At 53.9% G+C, this 24,618-nt stretch overlaps 2 protein-coding genes across 3 annotated transcripts in view; one reads left to right on the top strand and one right to left on the bottom strand.

The window, feature by feature from the left end:
• The window catches only part of LOC119108214 (serine/threonine-protein kinase BRSK2), a 95,983-nt gene extending 84,854 nt beyond the window's left edge, over positions 1-11,129 (top strand). Inside the window, exons 12-14 of the mRNA XM_037231798.1 lie at positions 5,888-6,062; positions 9,747-9,916; positions 10,875-11,129. Coding sequence (XP_037087693.1) covers positions 5,888-6,062; positions 9,747-9,916; positions 10,875-11,129 — 600 coding nt within the window. The remainder of the gene's footprint in view (positions 1-5,887; positions 6,063-9,746; positions 9,917-10,874) is intronic.
• A 4,380-nt stretch (positions 11,130-15,509) lies between these two features.
• LOC119107843 (N-acetylglucosamine-6-phosphate deacetylase) lies at positions 15,510-24,379 on the bottom strand. 2 transcript variants are annotated; one of them, XM_037231400.1, is made up of 9 exons: positions 24,294-24,379; positions 21,946-22,163; positions 21,017-21,156; positions 20,471-20,605; positions 19,904-20,033; positions 19,372-19,460; positions 18,785-18,926; positions 17,930-18,106; positions 15,510-17,526 (listed from the first exon to the last, which is right to left on the bottom strand). In XM_037231400.1, the coding sequence occupies exons 2-9, from the start codon at positions 22,139-22,141 to the stop codon at positions 17,318-17,320; spliced, it is 1,218 nt and encodes a 405-aa protein (XP_037087295.1). In that variant the 5' UTR covers positions 22,142-22,163; positions 24,294-24,379; the 3' UTR covers positions 15,510-17,317. The 2 variants fall into 2 exon arrangements, with proteins under 2 accessions (XP_037087295.1, XP_037087296.1); XM_037231401.1 differs by lacking the exon at positions 24,294-24,379 and adding an exon at positions 24,144-24,241.
• Between the last annotated feature and the right edge of the window lie 239 nt (positions 24,380-24,618).

Below are 24,618 nucleotides of genomic sequence, written 5' to 3' on the forward strand. Positions count from 1 at the left end.
CAGAGACGGACACCAGACGTGGTCGACTAGCCATGCGTGTGGCCACGGTTAGCGAGCACGAGCCATGAAGCCGAGGTCAGCGGCGGCCGGCGGGGACCTGATCCGGCGCCGCGGCCGCAGTCTGGCGGCCCCGTCGCCGCCTGTCGCCCCGGCTGGCGTCGGTCGCCTTTCGCGCTCATGCCGCTGTTTAGTGTCCGCGCCAACGTCTGGCCGTGTAAACATATCTCCGTCGCTGGCTCGCTGTGTCAGCGGCCGGACTCGGGGTCGGCGGTCGGTCGATAGTCCGGCGACGTTGTCTCTCATCCCGTTGATCTCCCGGATGCTGCGACCTTGGGGAGTCGCCTCTGGGCCGCCGCGCCCACTTGCTTAGTCGGCGGTCGCTTTGATACCTGATTCGTCGCATATCGGCCTTTCTAGCACCATATCCCGACTGGCGTCCCTGGTGCCCCAGCCACTGTCGTGGTCCTCCGGCTCCCTCCGCCGCCTTCTCCACCGGTCCCTCCACCGCCTTCTCCGCCGGTCCTTCCGCCGCCGTCGCTCCCGCTCCCTCCACCGCCTTCTCCGCCGGTCTCTCCACCGCCTTCTCCGCCGGTCCTTCCGCCGCCGTCGCTCCGGCTCCCTCCACCGCCTTCTCCGCCGGTCCCTCCGCAGTCCGACGCGCTCCCCCGCCTCCCGGGCGGCCGGCCCGGACGTCGTAGTGGCCCCAGCCGGGATCGATGGTCAGCTCGCTGCCCCCGCTTCCGATGTCACGTCCGCCGCCACGTCCGGACGCCACGTCCGGACGTGGCGTCCGGGCCCGCCGCTGGAGCCGGGCCAGCTCTGGACGGGGCCGCCTCCGCCGCCGCCGGACGGGCTGACCTTGGCCGGGCGCCTGTCCGCCCGGGGCGCGGGGACGGGCCGAGGCGTGCTCGGCGGGCTTAATGAGGGGGAAGAGAGCGAGACGAGGGCGGGAGGCGCGGGGGAGGACGGCGCACTTCCAGGGGCCACCGCTGATGTCTGCTGAGACACTGACGGGTGCTGCAAGCTTGCGTTACTTATGTTGACTGCAAGGCACTGGAGATTGTGAATTCAGCTAGTGCGGAATATAACAACAGTTCCTCATGCTTAAAACTTTTTTTTCATTTCGAGCGGATTGTTTGTGCTTCAGACGGTGGGCACGCATGCCAAGTTACAGAACACATGGTAAAAAGGGTCAAGCCAGCTCCAGCTATTCTCGTACACGACGATTTGTTCAAACAATACTTCTTGCGATAAAAAAAGCCCTGTGCTGACCCCCCGAGCTCACCGCCGGCCTGGTAACGGCGCCAGTGTCACGTGGTCGCCCAAGTGGCCTTGAGAAGTCATCGTGGGCAGACGCCGATCTTCACCCCGATTTGCGTCTGGGCTATTCAGTGTGTATGACTGTCCTGTAAGTGTGAGGTGCCACGGGCAATGGTGTTAGACGAAACCGCAGGTAGTGACACGTACTACATGATTCCCGGTGATTCAATGCCTAAGAAGATGTGAATTAATTGGTTCATGCTTGACTAATCATATGTTGGTGCGGGCGTGAAGCTGTTTTTGCAGGATATATATATATATATATATATATATATATATATATATATATATATAGTCCATGACAGCTGTAAGCATTCAATCCTTGGTTTCATGTCTACAAGACAAACGATCAAAAACTCTGGCGCTCGTTCATAATGCTGTCAAACATAATGGTGTCTCCGAAGTTTGTCAGACAATGTTCACCGCCTGTGATAGAACTGCCAAATATCCACATCGCTGACAAACGGCTAACGGCTATTGCTGTGACGTATCGTCAACAGAAATGTGTTACAAACATGTCAAACTAGTCACGCGCGATTTCTTTTTTATCTGTCCTATTGCATTACAAAGGTTTTATAATGGAACCCCAAACAACAGAGAAGAGAAGATGAAATGTTGCAACCGACTAAGTCTCATCGTTAAGCCCTCTTTTCATGTGGTAATTTCCACTCGAGTTCTAGTAGTTTGGAATGTCACGCCTGACATCCCGAAATCCACTGGGCTGACGCCATTTTTAGGGCTCTTACTGAATGCTGCGGCATGAAGATTCTTTTCACATACTTGGCAGAGATGACGTAGTTTGATATGGTTGATGTTTTTTTAACTACTCAACTGTGTGGTAAGGGGGTGGCTTAAGACACAACCTGCATTCAGGAGCTATGTTTTTATTTATAAACGAACAGTTTTGAAACGGCAGTTGTAAATTTCAGTGTGCTCTAAAATACGATAAAAGGTCGAATTTTTGCGGCTTATTTTGTAATGTTCATAAGGCTACAACAGGTGACGTTCTTGTTTGTATCCATGGAAAAATACAACAAAGACACTTCTCAGTTACTCTCGCGATGGACGGGTGCAAGAATGCCAGATCGGTATATATGATATTGATATTAATCGTGGGCCGGTTCGATTATCACTCAGGGCCTGCCGTCAACATTTCTGTGTGCCAGTGTCAGGGACGTGGCCAAGGCACGGGGTCATGTCGCCCCTCCTCTGTGGTAAGAGGGTCACACTAGATACTGGGGGATTACGAAGGTATTCGGTTCAAATTTACAGGAGTTCAGAGAAAATCTAGCATTGGTCTCCCCCTCAATTGAGGGGGAGGGGCGGGCAAATCTTCTGGCTACGTGTACGAACGGTGTAGTAAGCAAAACAAAAATGAGGCACAGGAAAATCATGTGAGTATGTTATGTGTTTCCTGCATACATGTCATTATTGAAGGCTCCCAATAGCCCGAACTATGTTATCGAATTCTTATGCTGAAAATAACTGACCTTAAATCTACCAGGAGGTACTGGTTAAGAGACATCGTCGAGTAATCATCGATGTATATCAGCTCAATTAACAATATGTACATGCGTCCGCATTCACCTGTCCGTACAGTCCGTCACCTATAAAAGACAGTTTGGTACTGATAAAAATCACTTGCTTCATCCCATTTCAACCTAGAGAACAAGCGTGAGCGATTGGTAAACGCGCGCCCATAGGTGTTCGACCAATTCAAGGCAGCCAAACCCACGTCCTGCTGCAGTGTCGGGGTCGGTATGGTCGTGCGTTCAGGCCTGAGCCGACTGAAGAACTCACACGCTTTTTAATCAGAATCGTTCTGCGCGCCTCTTGTCTCATCACGCCATTTTAGATCGCTGCTCTCCGTCAAATTGCCAAACTAGGGCGCCAACTTCCCGTTCTTAGAGAGGCCGGAGGAAGTTTGTGAAGGAGCCCGACTCCGGTCACCGAAGTGATGATTGCGAGGACGAGGTGCTGGCGTAACCAACGAGGTGCTGGCGTAACCAACGCAGTGCTGGCGTAACCAACGCAGTGCTGGCGTAACCAACGAGGTGCTGGCGTAACCAACGCGGTGCTGGTGTAACCCGACGATACCGACATCGCCAAACACATCTCAGTATTTTTCGTCTCCGGACATACAGCTCCGGCTTAGATCGCAGTCAGACATCCCTGAAGACCACCTGGAGCCGGATCTATCCGGATCTAAGCTCCGGCTTAGATCGCAGTCATACATCCCTGAAGGCCACCTGAAGCCGGATATTCCTGCCCGGATGGAGAGCAGGTGCGGGAACTGCACTGCCGTCGTCGCGTACCGTGCGTGTGGGCGGAACATTTTTATCGACGATCAATTATTTATAATTTATCGACAATCGACAAGTCGATTAGCCAACCAGATATGTGCTATTACACTGCATTTCTTTTCCCCATTCAATGCTGTCTTGATGGAGTGTCCCGATGCGACCCTGTCAGCGGTGACGCTAGCTCCGCCGCCTCGACCCTCGTCCGGGGGAGAACAATTAGCGGCCTGTCAGGGGGCGCCGACTCAGCGCCCCGTTAGCGGCCGGCCCGGCGCCGGTCCCCGCTCGGTTCCGGGTTGCTGGCGCGGAGCTCCGTTGCAACATCCGCCAGAGAGAGCTGAGACCGGGCCTGGAGAGGGGGGGGGGGAGGGGGCTGAGATCGGTCGCTGCGCCCGGCGCGTCCAGCGGGAGGCGACTGTCGCAGAACTGGTCGGGCGTGGGCGGAACGAGGCGCGCTGGCCCCGTCTAGTTGCCTTTGATGGCCTAAAGGCCGTCCTCAGCTGTGGGAGATGCGTGGGTAAAGTTCAGAGATCGGATTTCTGCACGGGCGCTGCCTTTGGATGAAGCTACCCGATTCACTTTGTTGGAAGTTGTCCGCCGCAAATTGTTTCCGTCGTTAGATCCGATCTGATGCTCTCTAAAGGTGACTGCTCCTGAGCCGATGTCTGATCTCCAGCGGAATTCAGAGAAGTGCTGGAGCCGGTGACATACCAGTGATGAAACCCTAGACTGATGTCAGCTTGCAAAAATGTTCAAAACGGTTGAATAAAACCCCTGAACTTTGCGATTCATACTCTGATGTGTCCCATACACGAAAAGACAAGCGGTAGGGAAACCCAACAGCGTATGCATAAGGCATGTGTTGGCGAACAACTTGAGACATAACTCTTAGCCCGCATGAACCTCACCGTAACAATCGCGATGATTTAATCTTGTCTTGTTCTGATATCTGATCATAGCGACCTCGCCACAAGTTTGACGATCCTCTGATCAATGATCACACTGTAAGACGCCTGCTTAGGGGTGGCACTGGCGAAGGGAAGACAGACGTGAGTAGGCGGTCACACATATGATAGCAAAACGTAAGCGAAGTGGAGTTAGTCGTTGTCACCCGCCATTGGAAACAGACCCAAATAACTCGCACCAATGCGTTGGAATACTCCTCTTTCGTGATTTCGCAGGCAGAGCTCCAACGACATACACCGTACGCCACCAATTTACAGGAGATGTTTGAATGCTGCTTGGCCGAGCCGGCCAGGGCCGATCCATTTTAATCGGTATAAATATTTTAATGTGGGCTGATGTGTGTGTTCTGAGTTCTTGCACAACATTTTATGAGAACTTGTATAATCTATCGCAAGTTGGTCACGATGAATAGGTTGCACGATTTTGTAGCTTTCATGGCTCGACATGTCTTGGATTTGAACACAGCTTGTGTTTTCGGGACCCGTCCTGAAGAAGGTGGCATTGGTCGTTTCCTGGTCTGTTACAGGCGTACATACAATGTTCGATTGCTCAGTCCGCTTACAGTTTTGCGCTAGAAGCCATATTTGCATAACGTATGCAGTTGCTTCCATGTCTTCATCTTCCGTGATTGCCAAAACACCATATCAACCCTACAAAATACGCCTCAGAAATGTATACGGCGAATTAATTATTCGTGCCCGAGTGTGCGCAACCGGTTGCACAAATAGACCCACACGTCTGCCAGTATGACTGACCGTTCTCTCCTCCGTTAAACGGTGCTGGTCCCGTACAGTGACCCTGGTTTGTCGATGTCAGAAACTGCTTTCGACTCATGTGTTTCCGTCTGAGCCACAGCGTCAGCTGACCTCGACCCCGTCTGTCGTCAGATCGCTGACCTCAACCACAGCGTCAGCTGACCTTGACCCCGTCTGTCGTCGGATCGCTGACCTCAATCACAGCGTCAGCTGACCTTGACCCAGTCTGTCGTCAGATCGCTGACCTCAGTCACAGCGTCAGCTGACCTTGACCCCGTCTGTCGTCAGATCGCTGACCTCAATCACAGTAAGCTGACCTTGACCCCGTCTGTCGTCAGATCGCTGACCTCAGCCACAGCGTCAGCTGACCTTGACCCCGTCTGTTGTCAGATCGCTGACCTCAGCCACAGAGCCAGCTGACCTTGACCCCGTCTGACGTCAGATCGCTGACCTCGCCCACAGCGTCAGCTGACCTTGACCCCGTATGTCGTCAGATCGCTGACCTCAGCCACAGCGTCAGCTGACCTTGACCCCGTCTGTTGTCAGATCGCTGACCTCAGCCACAGCGTCACATCGCCGATGTCGTTCCGTGTTGAGTACCGGCGCGGTGCGGCCGGGCCGGCCGTGTTCCAGCGCCAGGTGCGCTTCCAGGTGGACATCACGCCCGTCTCGCAGGGCGACGACGAGTGCCTGTACGCCATCAACTTCACGCTGGTGTCCGGTGAGTGCCGGCGAGCGAACAGCCTCACTCTGGCGTGGGGCGAGTGTTGGCGAGCGAGCGGTGGGGTCTGTGCGTCATTAGTGTTACAATGATACTGGGTGAGTGTCGGTATGACGTCACACCAAGCGGTGTTCGCTAGTGCGCATACGCCACTTACTTCACGTTCTCCCTCGATGAGTGCTGTAGGATGTAAGCAGTAATGGTCAGGTTCTGGTTCCGAATCATCCGAACTGGCATGAAGCAAAGACAAATGTTATGCGAACAGCACACGTAAGAATGTGCTATATGCATTATGATAATCAGGCCGATACTTGCTCTAGGGACTGGCAGGAGGGGCGGTTATTAGGGGGGGGGGGGAGGGCAAAGGATCCCAAGATAACACTGATCATATGGTAAATTTAAACATTGCCAACTTTCTAAATGGATTTCTGTCTGGCACCTCGGCTTCACTGTACTCCACCGCACCAGAGCTCCTACTTGAAACGAGCCGGCGGGTGCAATGAACAATATTAACGGTCGCTATGGCTTCAGTCAGATCAAAGTGGCTTTCAGCTTGAGCTTTGCGGCTTGCGGCTTTGCGGTGTGTGTGGGTGTGGGTGTGGGTGTGGGTGTGGGTGTGGGTGTGTGGGTGGGTGGGTGGGTGTGGGTGTGGGTGTGGGTGTGGGTGTGTGTGGGTGTGGGTGGGTGTGGGTGTGGGTGTGGGTGGGTGTGTGCGCGCGCGTGGGGAGTACGTGTGGGGGGGGGGGGGGTACGCGTGGGGGATGTTATACACAAGTAAATCACACCACAACATGGGCCGAGCAATCCTGCCCCGCACTGCTCATTGTCTCATTTCACGCTTTACAAGTCAGAGAAGCCCAGATCTAGAACAAAAGCCGAATTCATTTTGACGGTTGGTATACATGCAGTGTTGTGCATGGTATTTGACAAGCATGGATTATTTTGGCTAGCTAGCTAGCAACCAATCTAGCAACTACCTAGTGTAGTATATTTATCGACCCGCGTTTTGACTAGTTTCACAGACCTGGCGACTACGCAGAAGGCTTTAACACACAAGATAAGCTCGACCCTTGTCACGATCAAAAGTGCAAGTAAGCAGCTGACATAAGTACTGATATGTGGCTGGTTAAGGAAAGGCGATTTTATTCAGGTGTTTGTCGAGGCTTATGACCCGCTCTGGAACGGCGCGCCGCCACCGCTGGGTGTTTTAATTGAGGCACAATACATGGTCTCAATAATTTTTTGTTGATCCCAATTCCGATGTCTCAGGACCCGAAACAATCAATTTCAGAGTTCCAGGAGTATCATTCCGAAAAGGATGCATAAAAGTGAACTCAGCAATTGTTTGCCGTCGCTGCGTTAACACGCGTTCGGGTGGAGGTCAACCTGACCCTCCCCCCCCCCGAAGGTTTTTCCGGAATGGTTTCCGAACGGCGCGGCGTAGCAGCGCTGGATTTTGCATAGGTGTAGACAATTGAATAGCAGATCGTTTGGCATCAACATTTAGACCTATGGCAGGTCAAAGTCAGGTCATGGTTTCAGCGAAGGCCATTTCTAGGGAATCATTCAATCTGATCCAACAACGGAGTGTTAGACGAAGCCATACATCTCTGAGATGTTTTCTTAGGTAACACAACACTTAAATGAGCAAATTACATTGACCTAAGGTCAGGTATGAAGGTCACACCAAGGTCAAAACCAACCTGTTTTGTTACTCTAGGGCTTGCTGTGCGGGATTGCTTCTGGTGCTCATTTCGAGTTTGTTGATAGCAGGAATCGCATTATACATATTCCATGGACTTCTTAGAGGTCATAATGTGCCATTGACCTAAAATAACCCATGCCAACGTTTTTTTTTGGGGGGGGGGAACATACTGCCCAGTGTAATCTTTGTCGCTTAGTCAAATGCAAAGCTCAGAACAATCTCGTATGATTTTGGTCACCTTAACCTTCAAAAGGTCAAACAAGGTCAATGGCCTTGAATGAGGATGTGACCTTTTGCTTAGAAACGGTTATCTAGGTTCTGGGGGCACTTTGAAGAATAACCTGGAACTTGCCCTTGTTTGATCTTTTTGACCAAAAGGTCATGATCTAAGAACCTGAAACTTTGACCTAAGTGAGTTCACGTACAGGTCAACGCATCCTGTAAATTTGGTGTCTCTAGCTTTCTAAGTTCCCGAGATCTCAGGGGGAGGGGTGTCAAAGTGACCCCCCCCCCCCACCCGAGCGAAGGGTATCTAGCCGGCCACCCGGGCGCGTGTTAATGGCTTCGTGACTTCTGAGGATGGGGCGTCAGCGTGTGACGTTCGGTAGGCATGATTCGCATACCCCGTCTGTTTTGAGCTTCGCTCACTGAATCATTCAGCCACTGCACCGATGACGCCCTTAATTGCTCTCTTTTCGGCCAAGGGCATGTCTCCTGTTGTTTTTGTGCGGGATGCGTCCCACTGCCTGTATTAATACGAAGCTGCTCTCCGAAGTCAGATGTTGGAGTCGACCATAGCCAGTCGCAAGCGCACGTGCGCACGTGATGTGAAGCGCACTGGACCGGTCCCCATATTCGCAAAGCATTGATATTGCAATTTTCGCATTATTCTGTGCAGAATAAACCACCCCAGCCCCCTCCTCCTAACCTTTCACCCGGATGGTGTCGGGCTGAACTCTGTCCAACAGTTCAACTGTTCAGAACTGTTCTAATCCACATCGGCGCGTCATAACCAGCCAGTCGAATCTCCAAGGCTCCTGAATATACGCCAGGTGCATGTGCCTGGGAGCAAATTACGGCTGCTAAGGGCTGCACGAAGTACTGCATAATCTTTTCACGCTAAGTGATACCTAACGAACGGGCTGTCAAGCTGTACATGCCAAGCTCCGCAAGGGGCATTATGAGTCTTACATATGCTGAATGGTTGCCAGAAACTTCTCTCGTGCACACATGAAGGCAATTACGACGCTCAAATTCTGCAAACTGCTGAGTGGCCAGCCGAACTGCCACCGGAGTCAGGTCTGGCTTTATGCCTTTCATGCCTTCCTTGCAGAGCCTTGGAGTAAAGTTTCAGTCATCGCATTGCCACACGCCTCGAATGAACACCACACGGAACGTTTTTAGGACGCGCGCGGGAACGAGAAATCTGATTTATGAAGAAATCTTGATCTTAACGTGCCGTCCCGGAAAATTCACTGGCTGGCAGGACAGTTGTTCGACGCCTTTGCAGCACTCAGTGAAAGCGTAAAATGAATGGTAAACGATTTCAGAGAAACCATGATGGAATTGTGCTGGGATGTGTCAGGGAATGTTTCAGCTTGTCGGTAAAGATGGGTGAGTCGTCACGCACGGGAAAAGAGATACAGCAGGTGTGGTGGCACTCGCACAATGCCTCATAATGCCAAGTTTTTGATATATGATTAAACGGAACATACTTGTTTCCACGTCTGTTTCACACTAAGTTTTCTGCAAATCTTCCACTGATGAAAGCCGTCCCTTGGTGACCGTTTGTGTTTGCGTGACGCTGCTAGCATTTCCGTCGCGACCGTAAGATGCACACCCGTTCCATTTCTGCACGTATTTACCAACAAATTTAGCCCACAGTCGCACCTCCAGTGCCGTCTGAGCCTGACCTCACCTGCCCTGACCTGATTTGGCCTAATCCAGTGCCACGAGTCTGACGCCACGGCCCGCCGCAGGCAACATCCGTCGGTTTCGGCGCATCTGTGAGCACATTCACTGCCAGGTGTGCTCGCGGCGTCCGCCGCCGTCGCCGCGGGTGGGGCGCAAGTTCACGGCGGACCTGTCAGAGAGCTCGTCGGCCGGCTCCGACTCTTCCGACCGGCTGCAGGCCACCGCGCCCAAACAGGTCAGCTGCAGAGCGACGGAGGGCACACGGGTAGCCCCAGGCCAGCCCCAGACATGGTCCAGAGCGGGGAGTAAAGGTATGTAGAGCATGTCCGAAAAAAACGGGGAATCGGTCCGGCGGAGTGCCCACGCGGATCAGACCAAGCCCCCACCCACCGAGGTGAGAAAGGCGGCCTGGAGTGCCCAGACAGATGTCACGTGCACAGGCTGAGGCAGGCACGGCTCCAGACAGGTCCATCAGCCCGGGCAGACGCCAATAGCCGCAGGCCATCTCAGCTGTGACCGCGCCATCAGTCGCGCCTTTTTCGGCCTGCGCCACGCCATGGCGCAGACAGCCCCCAGGTCTAGATGCGGTGCGCTGCTCACCAGCTGATGGTCGGGTTGCTGGCAAGCCCCGGTTGCAGGGGCGCTATCGGACCCCCCCCCCCCCCCCTTGGTAGCATTTACCACGCCCTGTCCACGCAGTTCGGAGCTCGCAAACAGCGGTAGGAAGTGGGGTGGACAGCATTGCAGCCCGTGAGAGCCTTGTGAGAGCCTTGCTCTCACGTCTCTGGTCCTGCCTGTCGTGTTGTAGAAAACCGGAGCATGCACGTGCCGGCGCGGGTATGGGAATTGGGACAGAGCCAGAGCATGTGGGCTCATGCGCGAGTAGAACGGAAGAGGGGCTGACAGTCCTAACGACTCTAGCTTTTATCGTGTTCAGTTCGAGGCGAACTCCTGCCCGCAGTGCAGCCATTTACGTAGCCATGAGATTAAGAAGAGTGACAAGAGTTGGGCAGTACGGAGGCACTAATGTTGCTTCCGACGCTAAGGCTTACCCGTCATGGAACATCGCCGTAAAGTATAGGCGGGGCTGCGCGAGCTCGGGCGGAGCTGAGAGCCGGCCCGGTCCGAGGCCGTTTTCCCCGATGGGAAACTCGAGAAACGGTATGCCCTACACCTGCCGCATTTCTACGCAGGTCGACGCCGAGCCCGAGGCGGACAACATCCTGGACATGAAGACGCCGACCAACGAGACCGCGGCGCCGGTCGGCGGCGCCGAGCCGTCCGTAGCCGAGCCGACTACGACTCTGACTCCAGCTTCTCCGGCCGAGTCGGTGCCGCGGTCCGTCAGCGCCTCGCCAGCCGCCAGTGACGACTCAACGGCGGCAACGGTCACAGTGACACCTAGCGAGTCCGAACACAACTCGAGCTGCGCCGTGTCGGCGCTATGATCGCTGCCCGGTCCAGGCGGCGCTAGGCAGCTGTTAGTTCGTCGGCGACGCGGCGCGCGTGGCCGCGCGATGGTGGACGGTTGTGCCGGACATCCTGAGCAACGGTGGACGTGCGCCGCTGGACGGCCGAGCGGGCGCGGGATGTGCAATGGGGATGTGGGAGGACAGGCTCGACGGTGGCGCCGCGGTGCGGCGAGTCAGGAAGGCCTGAACTCCGCTAGGCGGCGAGTCCTTCGACATTCCCCGTGTGGGTGACGCCAAACTGTACTGTCGGGTATATCTATGTAGGATGTGGCCTCCTATAATACGTCGGCGTGGCGAGCGTGGCGGGCGGCCGAGCGCAGCGACGTACGAGTGCACAGGTCACGTGCCACCTGTCCAGCGCGGCAGTATGGGTGTTGACGCCGCCGCCAGTACGTTGGTTGCCAGCAGTGTATCCAGCCATCAAGTATTCTAGAGCTCTCACTAGGTGACCATCTGAGCGGCCGTCCGTCCCAGTGATGTGCGATCGCCAAACCCTTCCGGAGTGTTGGAAACTTTGTCAGTATTATCGTCTGAATGTTGCGAGGCCTGGACGCGTGATCTCGTATTTGCTCACCTTTAGGTTGGCATTGCTTTCCTCTGTAGGTCATACCATGCAATTTTCTTTTGAAAGCAGGCACTAAGCTCTGCGGAAAAGCCATCAGTCGCCGTTTATTACCTTTGTCCTGGTGTATTTTGAGTTCAGTGCGTTGGGTGATATTTGAGGTCTCAAAACAGGCCACTAGTATATTTGTAGTATACCTGCCTGTAATATAACACAAAATACTCTGCAAAGCCTCAGTAGAGCGGGAGATTTAAGACACGCTGGTGAGCCAGACACATGCACGTAATGGCCGTCTGACTAACTCGCACCTGGCACCGAGCTCATTCCCAAGAGGATGCGGCATTTGCCTTCAAATGATAGAAAGACATGTAACATTTTTTGAAGCCTATGAGAGAATCCCATGATACAGCCGAGCATGCGTTCCCAGGTGACGCTGCTAGTGTCCAGAGCTTAAACAATTCAGTCCCGTCGACCCGTCATTTTATCTGATGATGGAAAAGTCACCCCTGACGACGCATCATTTTACAGTGAATCGGGACTACAAACACCCTCTGAACTGAAAATATCTACTAATGTTACTATATTCCTCACAGTTGTTTGACGGCAGCTGTTCAAAAGGTGCAGTTAAAAAGGTTGGTACGTGAGTCTTGGATGTAAGCTTGCTGAGATATCCGAAACAGCTAGAGCACTGGTCAGAATTCTGTAGCAATTTGGTTCATCCCTGCGGTCATCCCTGTCACTCTTTTCGCTTTCGTGCTAAATGCGTAGCCACATCACAGTAAGCAGTGTATACTCTGACACGCTAGCTCTCCCGTCATAAGACGAATAACGTTCTCGGTGATACAACTCGTTTCAGACAAACCTTTGCCTCTTCGGAATTTAAAAGCACTGCCCGAAATGGAAACATCTCACGCAAATGCTGACCCCTTTTCATGCGCCAAACTCAGAAATCAAACATTATTCGTAACACCCTCAGGTACATAAGTTATTATCGGGTCTAAGGTCTCGATTCCAACATGCTCGAGTGTGGCTACCCTATGTAACAGAATCTGAAATCTCTGAGATGCGGTCTTGGGCAGGGCGACTGGCAGAGCCTAAACCTCGACTTAACCCAGATATGTTCTCAGGTATTCTGCCTGCTCTGTACCGTGTGGTGTTTATGTTCTCAACGCATGCCTCCGTCTACCCTTGTGCCGCCGCTAAAACTGTCTATTCTTGGTATGTTCCGTGCGTGGATGCAGTGTGATATTTCTCCTGTATTCAATGTGCGTGGGTGTCCGTTTCCTCGTCCCGTGCTGTACTTCCCTCTATCCGTATTGTGGGTAACTCTTCTCGAGCTGTCTTTAATGTTGTCCGCTCGTCTTCACCTCATCTCCGTTCCAAAGCGGCTCGCGCGTTCATTGGAGCCCCGGCCGGGTGCCGCTGGATGACGACTCAACCCCGCTCTAATGGCTCCGCTTTCTAGCTCCGGGCTCGGGTAATGGCAACGCGGGGGTGCGGTCAGGTGCGAGATCCAGAGAAAGCCGATGAGAAACGCGACTCAAGGTGAAGCACTGGTGAGGACAGCACATGACGTGGGCTTCCAGCCAACAAAATTACCGCACCCACAAACGCAAGTTCGTGGATGCTGTCACATTTCCTTATCACCCTGTGCAGTCTTTTCGCGACCTCCTCTGACCCACCTCCCATACGGGCGTACCCCTGCAGCCGCGGTTCCCTGGATGAATGTGTCTCCCTCTGTCCCACTGCTGCGTCCATGTGAGGACCAACCACCCCGTCCCAGTCCCACCAGTCGACAGGGGACAGATGTTCCGATCCAACCACGTGCCGTCCTGCCGGCCGTGACCCCGGCTGACCCGACATCACGCCGCGTCAATCCTGCGCAGCGTGGGCCGCGCGCGCGCGCGCTGCTGCCGCCAGTTCCGTTGCCATGCTGTGTGTGCGTACAAAGAGCCGGCGGGCCGTTTTTGTTGAACTGGGTGACGCTGACGCGACAAGACTCTAGTTTCATCTTCCAGGGCGGAGAATCAGAACTAGCCTGTGATTGGTTGTTACCCGGCGGTGGGTGCGGACGCGCAGCTGTACTCGTTTGGTATTTTGTAAGTGATAGCCGTTCCATTCGAGGCGGTCATCTGTAATAGACGCGCTACGGAGCACGTGTGTTCGGATTTGGGTGCGGTTGCTGAGTCGCTGTCGCACCCCTTTCGTGCATTGACCGAGGGATAATGTGCCCAAATCACTTCTTCGTGATCTTGAACGGAAAATGAAGTCGCACAGGAAGCATATGCTGTCCATTCTTAAGGGTAACGAATTTGGTTGAGCCTCCCCCACTCACTCAAACGACCGCAAAACAGTGTAGCACAATACAGACTGTGGTCCTACCGCAGCCACCCTACCCTGTGCGCCCTTACAACTGCTCTTACCTCGCCACACGTAAGGGACCCTGAGCCCCCCCCCCCTTCCCCCACTTTTTGCGGGCCATTTCCAGAGCAGTTTTGAACACGTTTTGGCTGGCTGAAATTACACTATGTTCACAAACACCCGTGTATGACCCTGCACACCGCGATCCAAATCGTCGGCATTACTCAGCTAACGGGCTGTGGCATGCTGACGTGACACTGCTGATGGGCTGTGACATGCTGACGTGACACTGCTGACGGGCTGTGACATGCTGATGTGACACCGCTGACGGGCTGAGACGTGCTGACGTGACACTGCTGACGGGCTGTGACATGCTGACGTGACACTGCTGATGAGCTGTGACATGCTGGCGTGACACTGCTGACGGGCTGAGACATGCTGACGTGACACTGCTGACGGGCTGAGACATGCTGACGTGACACTACTGATGGGCTGAGACATGCTGACGTGACACTGCTGACGGGCTGTGACATGCTGACGTGACACTGCTGACGGGCTGTGACATGCTGACGTGACACTGCTGATGGACTGTGACATGCTGACGTGACACTGCTGACGGGCTGAGACTGTCTCGTAGTTCGAGACACTTGGGTGACGCTGGCGACGCACGTTATCACACACAGAGTGACACGGGCACCTCATTCGAGCACATCGCGATGGAGGTGCATCGGCCACAGCGCGGTGGGTCGTGCGTTGCGACGGGGGTGTCCGATCAGCCCCAGTACGGTGGGCCGTGCGCTGCGACGAGGATGTCCGATCAGCCCCAGTACGGCGGATCGTGCATTGCGACGAGGATGTCCGATCAGCCCCAGTACGGTGGATCGTGCATTGCGACGAGGGTGTCCGATCAGCCCCAGTACGGTGGGCCGTGCGATGCGACGAGGGTGTCCGATCAGCCCCAGTACGGTGGGCTGTGCGATGCGACGAGGGTGTCCGATCAGCCCCAATACGGTGGGCCGTGCGATGCGACGAGGGTGTCGTATCAGCCGCAGCACGGAGACCGTGCATCGCAACGGCGGTGTCATATCAGCCGCAGCACAGAGCGCAGTTGAGGCCGAGTTTTCGCGACCGAGACATTTCGAAAATGTAAAAAAACTGGTCTGCGAGTCCACGGCTAGCAGCCAGACAAGCCATCGTTGGTCACTAAGGCTATCTCCACCTGACTTTGCGACGGGAAACGTGTTTGGGAGCCATTGCAGCTGGAGGCTGCGTTGGCTAAACTAGGCATCCAAGAGCTCAAGTGTCGTTGGGCACTATGTTGCTGTTCGGAACCGGAATGCCACTTAACAACCTATTTTTATTCCGCATTAAAAGCTTCAATTACGGTGCTGGTTGTTACAAAGACTTGGGAAAAGTGAGAACGAAAGACGGGAAAAAGTTGTCAGTTATATTGTACTGAATAGTCATAAGCAAGCGGCGAGTGCGCGTATACAAATTAAGACAGACACGTACTTAATTTGGTGTACGAAACGGCACAAAACAATACAAACACGATCGTACAGCAACTGTTTCCGACTAGAATCCAACAAAGATTTTACTCCTTTCAACAGTATTTCCATTCCTACTTTCAAACCGTCACTGGCGGATAACAATCGATACTGTAGGCGCAATACGACACACCACTGCACTCAAGTACAAAACGTGGGAAGAACCTGAAATCATGGCACTCCTGATAGACAGCGTCCTAGAGACCACGTGCTTCTGTAGGGTACGTACCGACGCATGTCACACACAAGAGCACAAAGCAACAGGTCAAACTAGTTCCCTTCGCATGCTAGTTTAAATGAGCCTCGGCTGACACTGCTCCACGAAAGGGTCGCCGTCATTACGCGGCGGCGGCGGAATTCTAAGGAAACAAAGTGCTATGATGGGGACCTTGTCACTAGCGCAGGCATCGACTGTCAGCCAGCAGAGTATCGTTTTGTGCCTACCATAACGAAACAGCGTTCCGAATTGCACAGCTCTGTAACGAGCACAGTATTGGGACAGGCTGAAAAAGATTCAGTGGTGGCCTTATTAGAAACGATTATAACATCCAACAACGAGCACAGCTGGGCATTGTGCTTGTACTTAAGACAACTAGCGTGGGATCTGTATATGTATATATATATATATATATATATATATATATATATATATATATATATATACACATATATCCAAATACAGCCTTCTAATGTATGCAAAGCACACACAATATCATCAGGTTGGTTACAAACTTCCAATAATTTGTTTAAGCATTATAAATGCTTTAACTTTAGCTTCAGACTTAGCTAACCGCATTGGGCGCTTTGCCTTGACTGTCAACTGACCCTAGGGTATCGGAAATACTGACTAAGCTGATTGCACTCGTCACTTCACTCTGCAGGTCAATAATTGACTGGCTTGACGCCCCGGCAGTACGAACAGGTTTGCTGCAGCCGTTGCGTTCAGGGGTTTGTGTGTGGTTCATCCGCCTTCATCTGGCAGCTTCAGGGGCAATATCAATATGGCAGCAACAGGACCAGGCGGCCGCGGCAGTGTGGGATTCAGCACCCGCCGCGAGACATCTCGTTCCTGACTGCTATGGCACGCCACATGGCGTTTTCTCGGTTACCGCAATACAAAGCTAGGTACTATGTGCCAGATTTACCTTCAAGTGTAAAATGAAGGAGCCCAGAGAAATTCATGGCCTCCACATAGGCTGTTTTGCTTAAACACTGCAAGGCTACATACCATTCCTAAGGCATGGCAGCTGTACTTCTCCAATTTAGTCAAGGTCTCGCTCCTACCCGTAACCAGCTCCGCCAAAGGCAACGTACAGGAACATGCTTGAAAGACCAGCTCCGAAACCCGGCACCATCCCAACCCCCGGCATGGTCGTGGTCGATGCCAACACCCCGATACATATTCTGACTGGTCGTTTACTACGACTGGATAACTATGGCTTAGCCCAGCTACGCTCGCGATAAGACCAACTGATTAAAACACAACGGTTCTGAATATCACCAGCACCGCCTTGTCAGCGGCCAGCAGGCAGCGCGCGCCGCAGCTGGATGCTCCTGACCCCCAGACCCGACGCAAGCACCCCTTCACCTCTACACCGAGCTTTCAGCCCACCGGCGCGCAGATTGGGCCCGCCGCCGCCGCTCTCCCCGCACGGTGCAGGGTTCGCCGATCGCCCGCCAGATGGCAGGCCGCGCTACAGGACCGGCGCGTGCAGGAACTGCTGACCGTCGGCGGTGAACACGGGCCTGCCGCTGATGTAGGTGGCGCGCACGTGCACGTCATCCGAAAGCAGCACGAAGTCGGCGTCCGAGCCGAACTCCAGCGTACCCTTCTTGTCGACGATGCCCAGCGCCCTGGCCGGGTGGAGCGACGCCGCCTCCAGCGCCTCCACCGTGCTGCAGCCTGCGGCCGAACGAGCGCAGTGTTAGCCGAGCCCGTGTCGACAGGGCCACAGACAGAGAACAAGTGCACCGAAATCAGGGCTGTAAGGGCTCGAGATAAGGAGAAAATGCGTAGGACATGGATGGGGCGGGGGGGGGGGGGGGGAGTACCGGTGTGACATCTTATGGAGGGACATGGCATTACTGCGATCCATTCGATCATCGGAGCCTGTATTGGTAGTTGAGCCAGAACACAACGCCGCCATCGCCTCCAACACATAAAATGCCGACTATTTTAAACCGGCCATCAGGTTTATACGCCCACAGTATTTTGCATCTGCGAAGAACCCTCCCGGTCTCGAGGCCGCGACTCTTCCACCGCAGACCCCACGGGTGAGACTGCGGAGCAGCCACTGAGCACTAACGGGCCGAGTGCATGTAGTGTCGGATGCAGCCGTCCATGGTGACGATCGAGCCGCAGAGCGTGTCCGTGCCGGTGATCACGGCGCGCTCGCCCTGGATCTCGACGTCCATGTCGCCGATGTGGTGGCGGCCCGAGCCGAGGCCCATCGCCGATACGGCGTCGGTCACCAGACACAGGCCTGCGGCAGGCCAAGGGCGTCACGCATCGGCCGGACGCGGCCACGGCCCTGCGCCCAACATCGTGAGGTGGCCCAACAGCCACCAGGGGCGCCACCGGGCGGTCCCGCAACAGCCGTCCGCCCCGATGGCACCTATACTGTATACAACTTCGTATTAACATAGAGCGATCGGTCTGTCAGCATGAGATGCGCAGCATCGCTGCCATGCTGGAGGTCCGATGCACAAATAGACGTAGATAACAGCGCGGGGAGATTGGTGCTCGCTGGTGGAAATGAAACCTAAATATCTTGTACAACCAGCTTGGGGCAAGGGCGATGGTAAATGAACTATGCAGCTTTGGCTGCGCTACAGCTTTTCTATGCTTACGTTAATACGGAAAGCGTACGATGGAGAATCCTGAATTAATGACGGTCCTCCAAACTAAGCATACTTTATTGTCCTTCCAGACATTACTGCATCACTCACTCTACGAAGGCGGGATTTGTACTCCACGCCCAGAAAATACAAGTACATTTCCTGTGGGCGCGTGTAAGTCTGTGCTGAACACTCCAGTGACCGTGAACCGGGTGCTCTATCATTGCGCTTGCGCGCACACAGACGCCACACGCGCCAACTGTGTCTCCACCCCGCCGGCCAGCCGACGGCGGAGGAGGCGGCGGTGGCGACGGCGCACCCACCGGTAGGGTGCGTCTTATAAGCGATGCGGAGCGCCGCCGGGTGCGTGTGGATGCCGTCTGAGATGATGCCGTACGACAGCTCCTGAACCGGCAACCGCTTCGACGTCAGCATGCCGATGATGCCCGGGTCACGGTGGTGGAACTGCGGCGTCGAGACAGGTGAGTGCTGACCGGCACGGGCGGCTCATGCGTTTGTCTCCATGGCAATCCGTTCCATTAGCACTACCGCCCGACCTCTATCCGGATTTTCCAATTGCGATCCGGAATATTCTACTGTCAACCCGGCATTCCATCTCACGCCGGACGCAGACTACCGATCGAGTCCAGGTTTCGATTCCGGTCGTTCAAAAAAAAAAAACACTTTTCAGCCTAGTTCGTTGGGATTACAAAGGCGATCAGCGGACAGCACTGTTCAACCGGCGACAGTACCGTCAGCCCAGCCCAGCCCCAAATCAGCCGTGCGGCCGTCCCACACGCTGAAGCGGCTTCCGCTGCCTCCAGCCGACAGCTGACCGCGCCCGACAGCGCCGGGCCGATCCGCGCAGTCTCGTGAGCCGGTGGCCCGCCGGCCAGCCACCGGCTCGCACCTTGGTCATGGCGTTGAAGAGGTGCGTCATGAAGTGGGCGCCGCACTCGAACGCGCGCTCGCCGTCGACAATCGAGCCGGCCGAGTGACCTGCAATGGCGCGGACCGGCTGAGCAGCATGCACACACGACGGGAGACGAGCGCACAAGAGACGGCGTCAAAAGTGGGGACATGCTACAACTATATCCATGGTGCAGAGCCGCAGACTGCCAGGTACGCACAGCTGGTCTCAGCCCCAGGCCAGCCAGAGCAACGGCAGTGACAGGCGGACGAAACTGCGACAGTACGCCGCCTGGCCTACCAGCGGAGACGGCACGCCGCCTAGCCTACCGACGGAGACGGCACGCCGCCTGGCCTACCGACGGAGACGGCACGCCGCCTGGGCTAACGACGGAGACCGCACGCCGCCTAGCCTACCGACGGAGACGGCACGCCGCCTGGCCTACCGACGGAGACGGCACGCCGCCAGGCCTACCGACGGAGACGGCACGCCGCCTGGCCCACCGACGGAGACTGCACGCCGCCTGGCTTACCAACAGAGACGACTATGCCGCGGTCGACCAGACCCCGCACGGCGTCCAGCGCGTTCGGCAGCTCGGGAGCCAGCGTCACCATGGCGACGTTGTCTAAACAGCCGTATACGTCCTTCAAGGTGACGAATCCCTGCCGACAGTGCATGGTTGTGTGAGTACAAGGCATGGAGCCCTGTATACGTCCTTCAAGGTGACGAATCCCTGCCGACAGTGGCATGGCTGTGTGAGTACAAGGCATGGAGCCCTGTCATCCCATGCCCAAACATGTGGCCAACATTTGTATTACCCTTCTTTATGGGCCAACAATAATGATCCATAAGCCATGCGCGCATTGTCTTGCCAACAAGATGACGATCTGGCAAATTTGTGTTTCCCTTCCACGCCGCGTCCGCAATGGTTGGCGGACATCCCACTAGTGCAGCCCCTTCCCAAACAGCCCAGCATCCCACCCTCCAAAGTTCCTCCACCGCGGATAGGAGGCGACGTCGCCACCACGCCACCACACAACGGACCCCCAGACCGTCAAACTGTCCCGTGTGCTGACACCACCACACCGCAGAGCCTCACCTCGTCAAACTCCCGGATGTGCTGCACGGGGTGGGCGCCCTTCTTCTCCTTGCTGATGAACGGCCCCTCCAGATGGGCGCCCAGCACGCCGGCACCCCACTCGCCGCCCGGCTGCTTCCGCAGTAGGGGCAACACCTGGCGACGGACGACACAGCCGCTGAGCGACCGGCGCAGGCGGCCCCGCGTGCCGCCAGCCGGGCCCCACCGTGTCGTAACGGGAGACACAGACGGCCCGCGTGCCGCCAGCCGGGTCCCACCGTGTCGTAACGGTGGACACAGACGGCACGGCGTACCGTCGGCCTGGCCCCACAGTGTCGTAACAGGAGGCACTGACGCTCCGGGCGTACCGCCAGCCGGGCCCCACAGTGTCGTAGCAGGACACACTCGTCCAGATGTCAGTCGTGGCACAGCTATGAAGCAGGATTCCATGGAGAGTGCAACATTCTGGACGAACAAACACAGCGCATGCCACCCCGAAGCCAAAGCCGGTCGGCCGTGCCCGAGCCCAGCCGTCCCGGGTAAATCGAGAGCGGGCCAAGAACGGACCTTGCGGTACACGCTGGGTGCGGAGGTGATGACGGTGGGCAGGAAGGAGGTGACACCGTGCGCCAAGATGCCTCGTGCCACCGTCGACACCGCGTCCTCTGTCTTGTCCTCGTCGAACGCGAAATCGAACCCGAACCCGCCTGCCAGCAGCGGGGTGACGACACGTCGTAGGCACGCGCGCGCGCTGATGTCGACGCCGCGCGTCCGCTGGCATGCAGACGCGCTTCCATAGATGACTGACTATTGCGGGTTGCGACATGGACCAGCGAGACACAAACGATGAGCAGTCCAGCTCTCGCTCGCCTCACTGGCGTGAAGGCACTGACCAGGTGTTTGTCATAACACAGAGTCGCACCGGGTTTACACGGAGCCACTGGGCGACACCGATCACTGTGCCGGACGCAGAGCCTAGAAGGTCCATTAAGCGACCCAAGCAGGCAATTGGACATTGGCAAACTGCGTGGGATGACCCGACGTCCTCCTGATGAGCGAGAAGGCGCCATACGTCCCGGGCAACTGCGGAACAATAATCCCCTGGCAAAAAGCCGAAGCAGTGCCGTCACCTACTGAACTGGGGTCGCGTCGTGAGAAACTGATCCCCATTCATACTCGTCGATGACGAGCATGAAAGTCGTCCTTTTGGAACGTCAAATGGCATCTCCCGTTTGGAGAGCATAACACGAGCACATGTGAGTGCTTAGTTTGCGGTTACTTGACGCAGCATGAACACGATTTCTCACGTTTCATACATCTCTCTCACGTCTCACGATTTTTCACACCATAGATGTGAGAGGGCTAAAATATGCGGAGCCTCCCCACCATTTATGACGTAATCAAGAGCACTACATTCTCAAACGTTCTCATAACCGCAACAAAGACAACCATTTATTATGAAGCGTAACGCCGATGCCTTACCGCGCTTGTCTCACCATTTATCTGAACATCTATGAAGCCAGGTGCCACAATGGAGTCCTTGCAGTCCACCTGGAAGGTTGGAGGGCGCTTCTGCTTGTAGAAAAGCTCCTCGGGATTGATGATAAGCCCATCTTCTACCCAGAGATCTTCACGGATCAGCCGGTGATTGTACAAAATGCGGCAGTTCTTGAACTGAGTAACGCCAGACATCGTGACACGTATCGCAGGGGATCTGGGGAGAGTGCCGGAAAACCCCGTCAGTTAATCATACAATGATTGCATTAATGACTTCTAAGATAAATTAATGCTTAAGTCTTCGTCGACCTTCCGACGGCTTAGACTAGCATCGGTTGGCAATCCGCTCCCCAGCCCACACGTTTTGAACTTCAGGGCCCACGTCTTTGCTGGGTGGAGGTCACGCAACCGACAGGAGATGGAACGATTGGCGGTTCAGAGTGACAGGTTGGAATGAGCCGGGGTCACCAGCGACATCCCTTGCGGACCTGCCCTGAGTCCGGTATTGGTTTCATCCATTCCCCAATAACACTCGGTGGAGGAATCGATCCCGTCACCAGCGTCGGGATCAAGTCCGCCACCGAGTGTCTGCATTGGCATGGGCCCAGACCAGAATCAGTTGTACCGATTGAGCGAGGACTACACGGCCCGGCTGCGCGCTCCCAAGGCTGGACTGCCTGCTGATGCCGGAAGTGCGACACAGACTGCCAGACACAACACTCCACACCCGCGCTCAAAACAATAACCCTGGTTACATCAGAGGCAACATGTTCAGGTGTAATCAATATATGTGGGCACTGCATGCAGCAGGAGTGACAACTGTCTTGAATGGGGAGGGGTCCATTTGCACACACTTGCTTAGCCAGAACTAAATCATGAAAAATGTCATCAGGAGAGTCCAGAATATCAGCAGAACTGTGTCCTAAGTGCTCTCAGACTTCCCATCACAGTCAGATTTATATTGACATTGTTTCTAGTTAAAAAACTGCACCATGACATCAGGTAAATGGGTTTATCTGATCTTTAGATGGTTGAATTGGCAAAAACCTCTGAAAATGAAGTTATCATTTGAATCTAGATTTAGGGGTCAAAAATGCCCTAGTTTACAAGTTATATATAGCAAGATGTTGATTGAGGTCATGTTAGGTCAGGTCACTCTGGTCCACAGGTTACAAGGTCACTCTAGTATGTAGCCATTATGTAAGTGGGGCATTAATCAGTCAGCATCAAGCAAGACTGAAAGGCTTGGTAGTTGTTGACATTGAGCATACCTGCCCAGTATATGTGTTCCATTTGAGGGACATAATAAATATAGCAGAGCTATATCCCAGTCTTTACATATGTCATTCACCACATGACATGTACATAATGTTGCTGAGATGTAGCATTTCTGGCCACTATCTCTGTTTCATTTGAGATATTATATACATTATATATATATATATATATATATATATATATATATATATGGCAAAGCCATATGCCAACAGCCAGAAGCTCATGCCTTAATGGCAAGAGGCCAACAATTCTATATGCAACAGCTGGACTCTGTCTGCCTTCTTGAGTTAAGTAATTTGGTGCTAGATTTACTGTTCACAGTAAATTAAGGGCTTTAAATGGGTCTCAGAAGCTTGGCCAGCAGCAAAAAATTAAATTGCAGATGGCATTACAGTAGCACAAAACAAAATGCATTGTAATTACAATATCCCACTTCATAAGCAGCAGCTAAAACCTTACCACCATTGAACTAAAAATCCTAGCTATAACTGACATCACAGCCACACTGAGGACAACATTTCTCCAAACTGTGCCACATTTTACTGACTGGAGAATGCACAATCCATGCAATCAAACATATAGTCAATGTTGTCTGCACATGGTGAGAAAAGAAAGCATGGGTCTTTCCTTTCCCCACTTGTGAAATAAGCAGCAGCTTGTTCTTTCATAAAAACTCTGGTCTGTGGAGCTTAGAGCTTGCTGACACATTTGTGCAAATCACACATTGACTTTCACATCTGTTTAACTACATGAGTGCATGCTGAAAAGTTGGGCCTTCCACAGGCACACACAACTAATGTGGAGGAGATCAACAGAAGGAGTACCTAATTTCCAACATTTAAACAAATTCAACAACAGACCCATCCCTTTGCGAACAGAGCTGGATGTCCTGGAGCAGAAAACATGCCTTCTCTCTCACCACTAGAAGAACGCTACTTTCAGCTCCCAAGAGAAATCAAATTGAATCATTCTCAAAATGGCAAGGGTAAAACAGTCCGCCTACACAATTCTCGAACATAAACATTCATTGATGGGAACGTGCATAACTGGACCACACAACACGCCATACCGCTAGCGACGGCTGACACTGTTGTCTTTACGCCGAATTTTCTACCGCATTTGTCATATTCGCCTCAAGGTCACAGCTTCATAGCAATGGGCAGGACTTTTGTTTTCGTGACTGCTTTTCCCTTTGGAAATATGACACATTTTTCCATATGACACATACATATGAAATTTTCCATATGACACATTCCATATGACACATTTCAGTCGTTGTTAGATATCAAAATAATGTTTCTTAATTCCATCGACTGAAATATTTATCAAAGATGGGTTGTGTTCAACCACCTATCCGAGAATATGCACTGAGTCTTCACCGTTATATTTTGTCC

The sequence above is a fragment of the Pollicipes pollicipes genome, unplaced genomic scaffold (assembly GCF_011947565.3).
Source record: "Pollicipes pollicipes isolate AB1234 unplaced genomic scaffold, Ppol_2.1 Scaffold_6686;HRSCAF=7923_pilon_pilon_pilon, whole genome shotgun sequence".
In the NCBI taxonomy this organism is placed as follows: domain Eukaryota; kingdom Metazoa; phylum Arthropoda; class Thecostraca; order Pollicipedomorpha; family Pollicipedidae; genus Pollicipes; species Pollicipes pollicipes.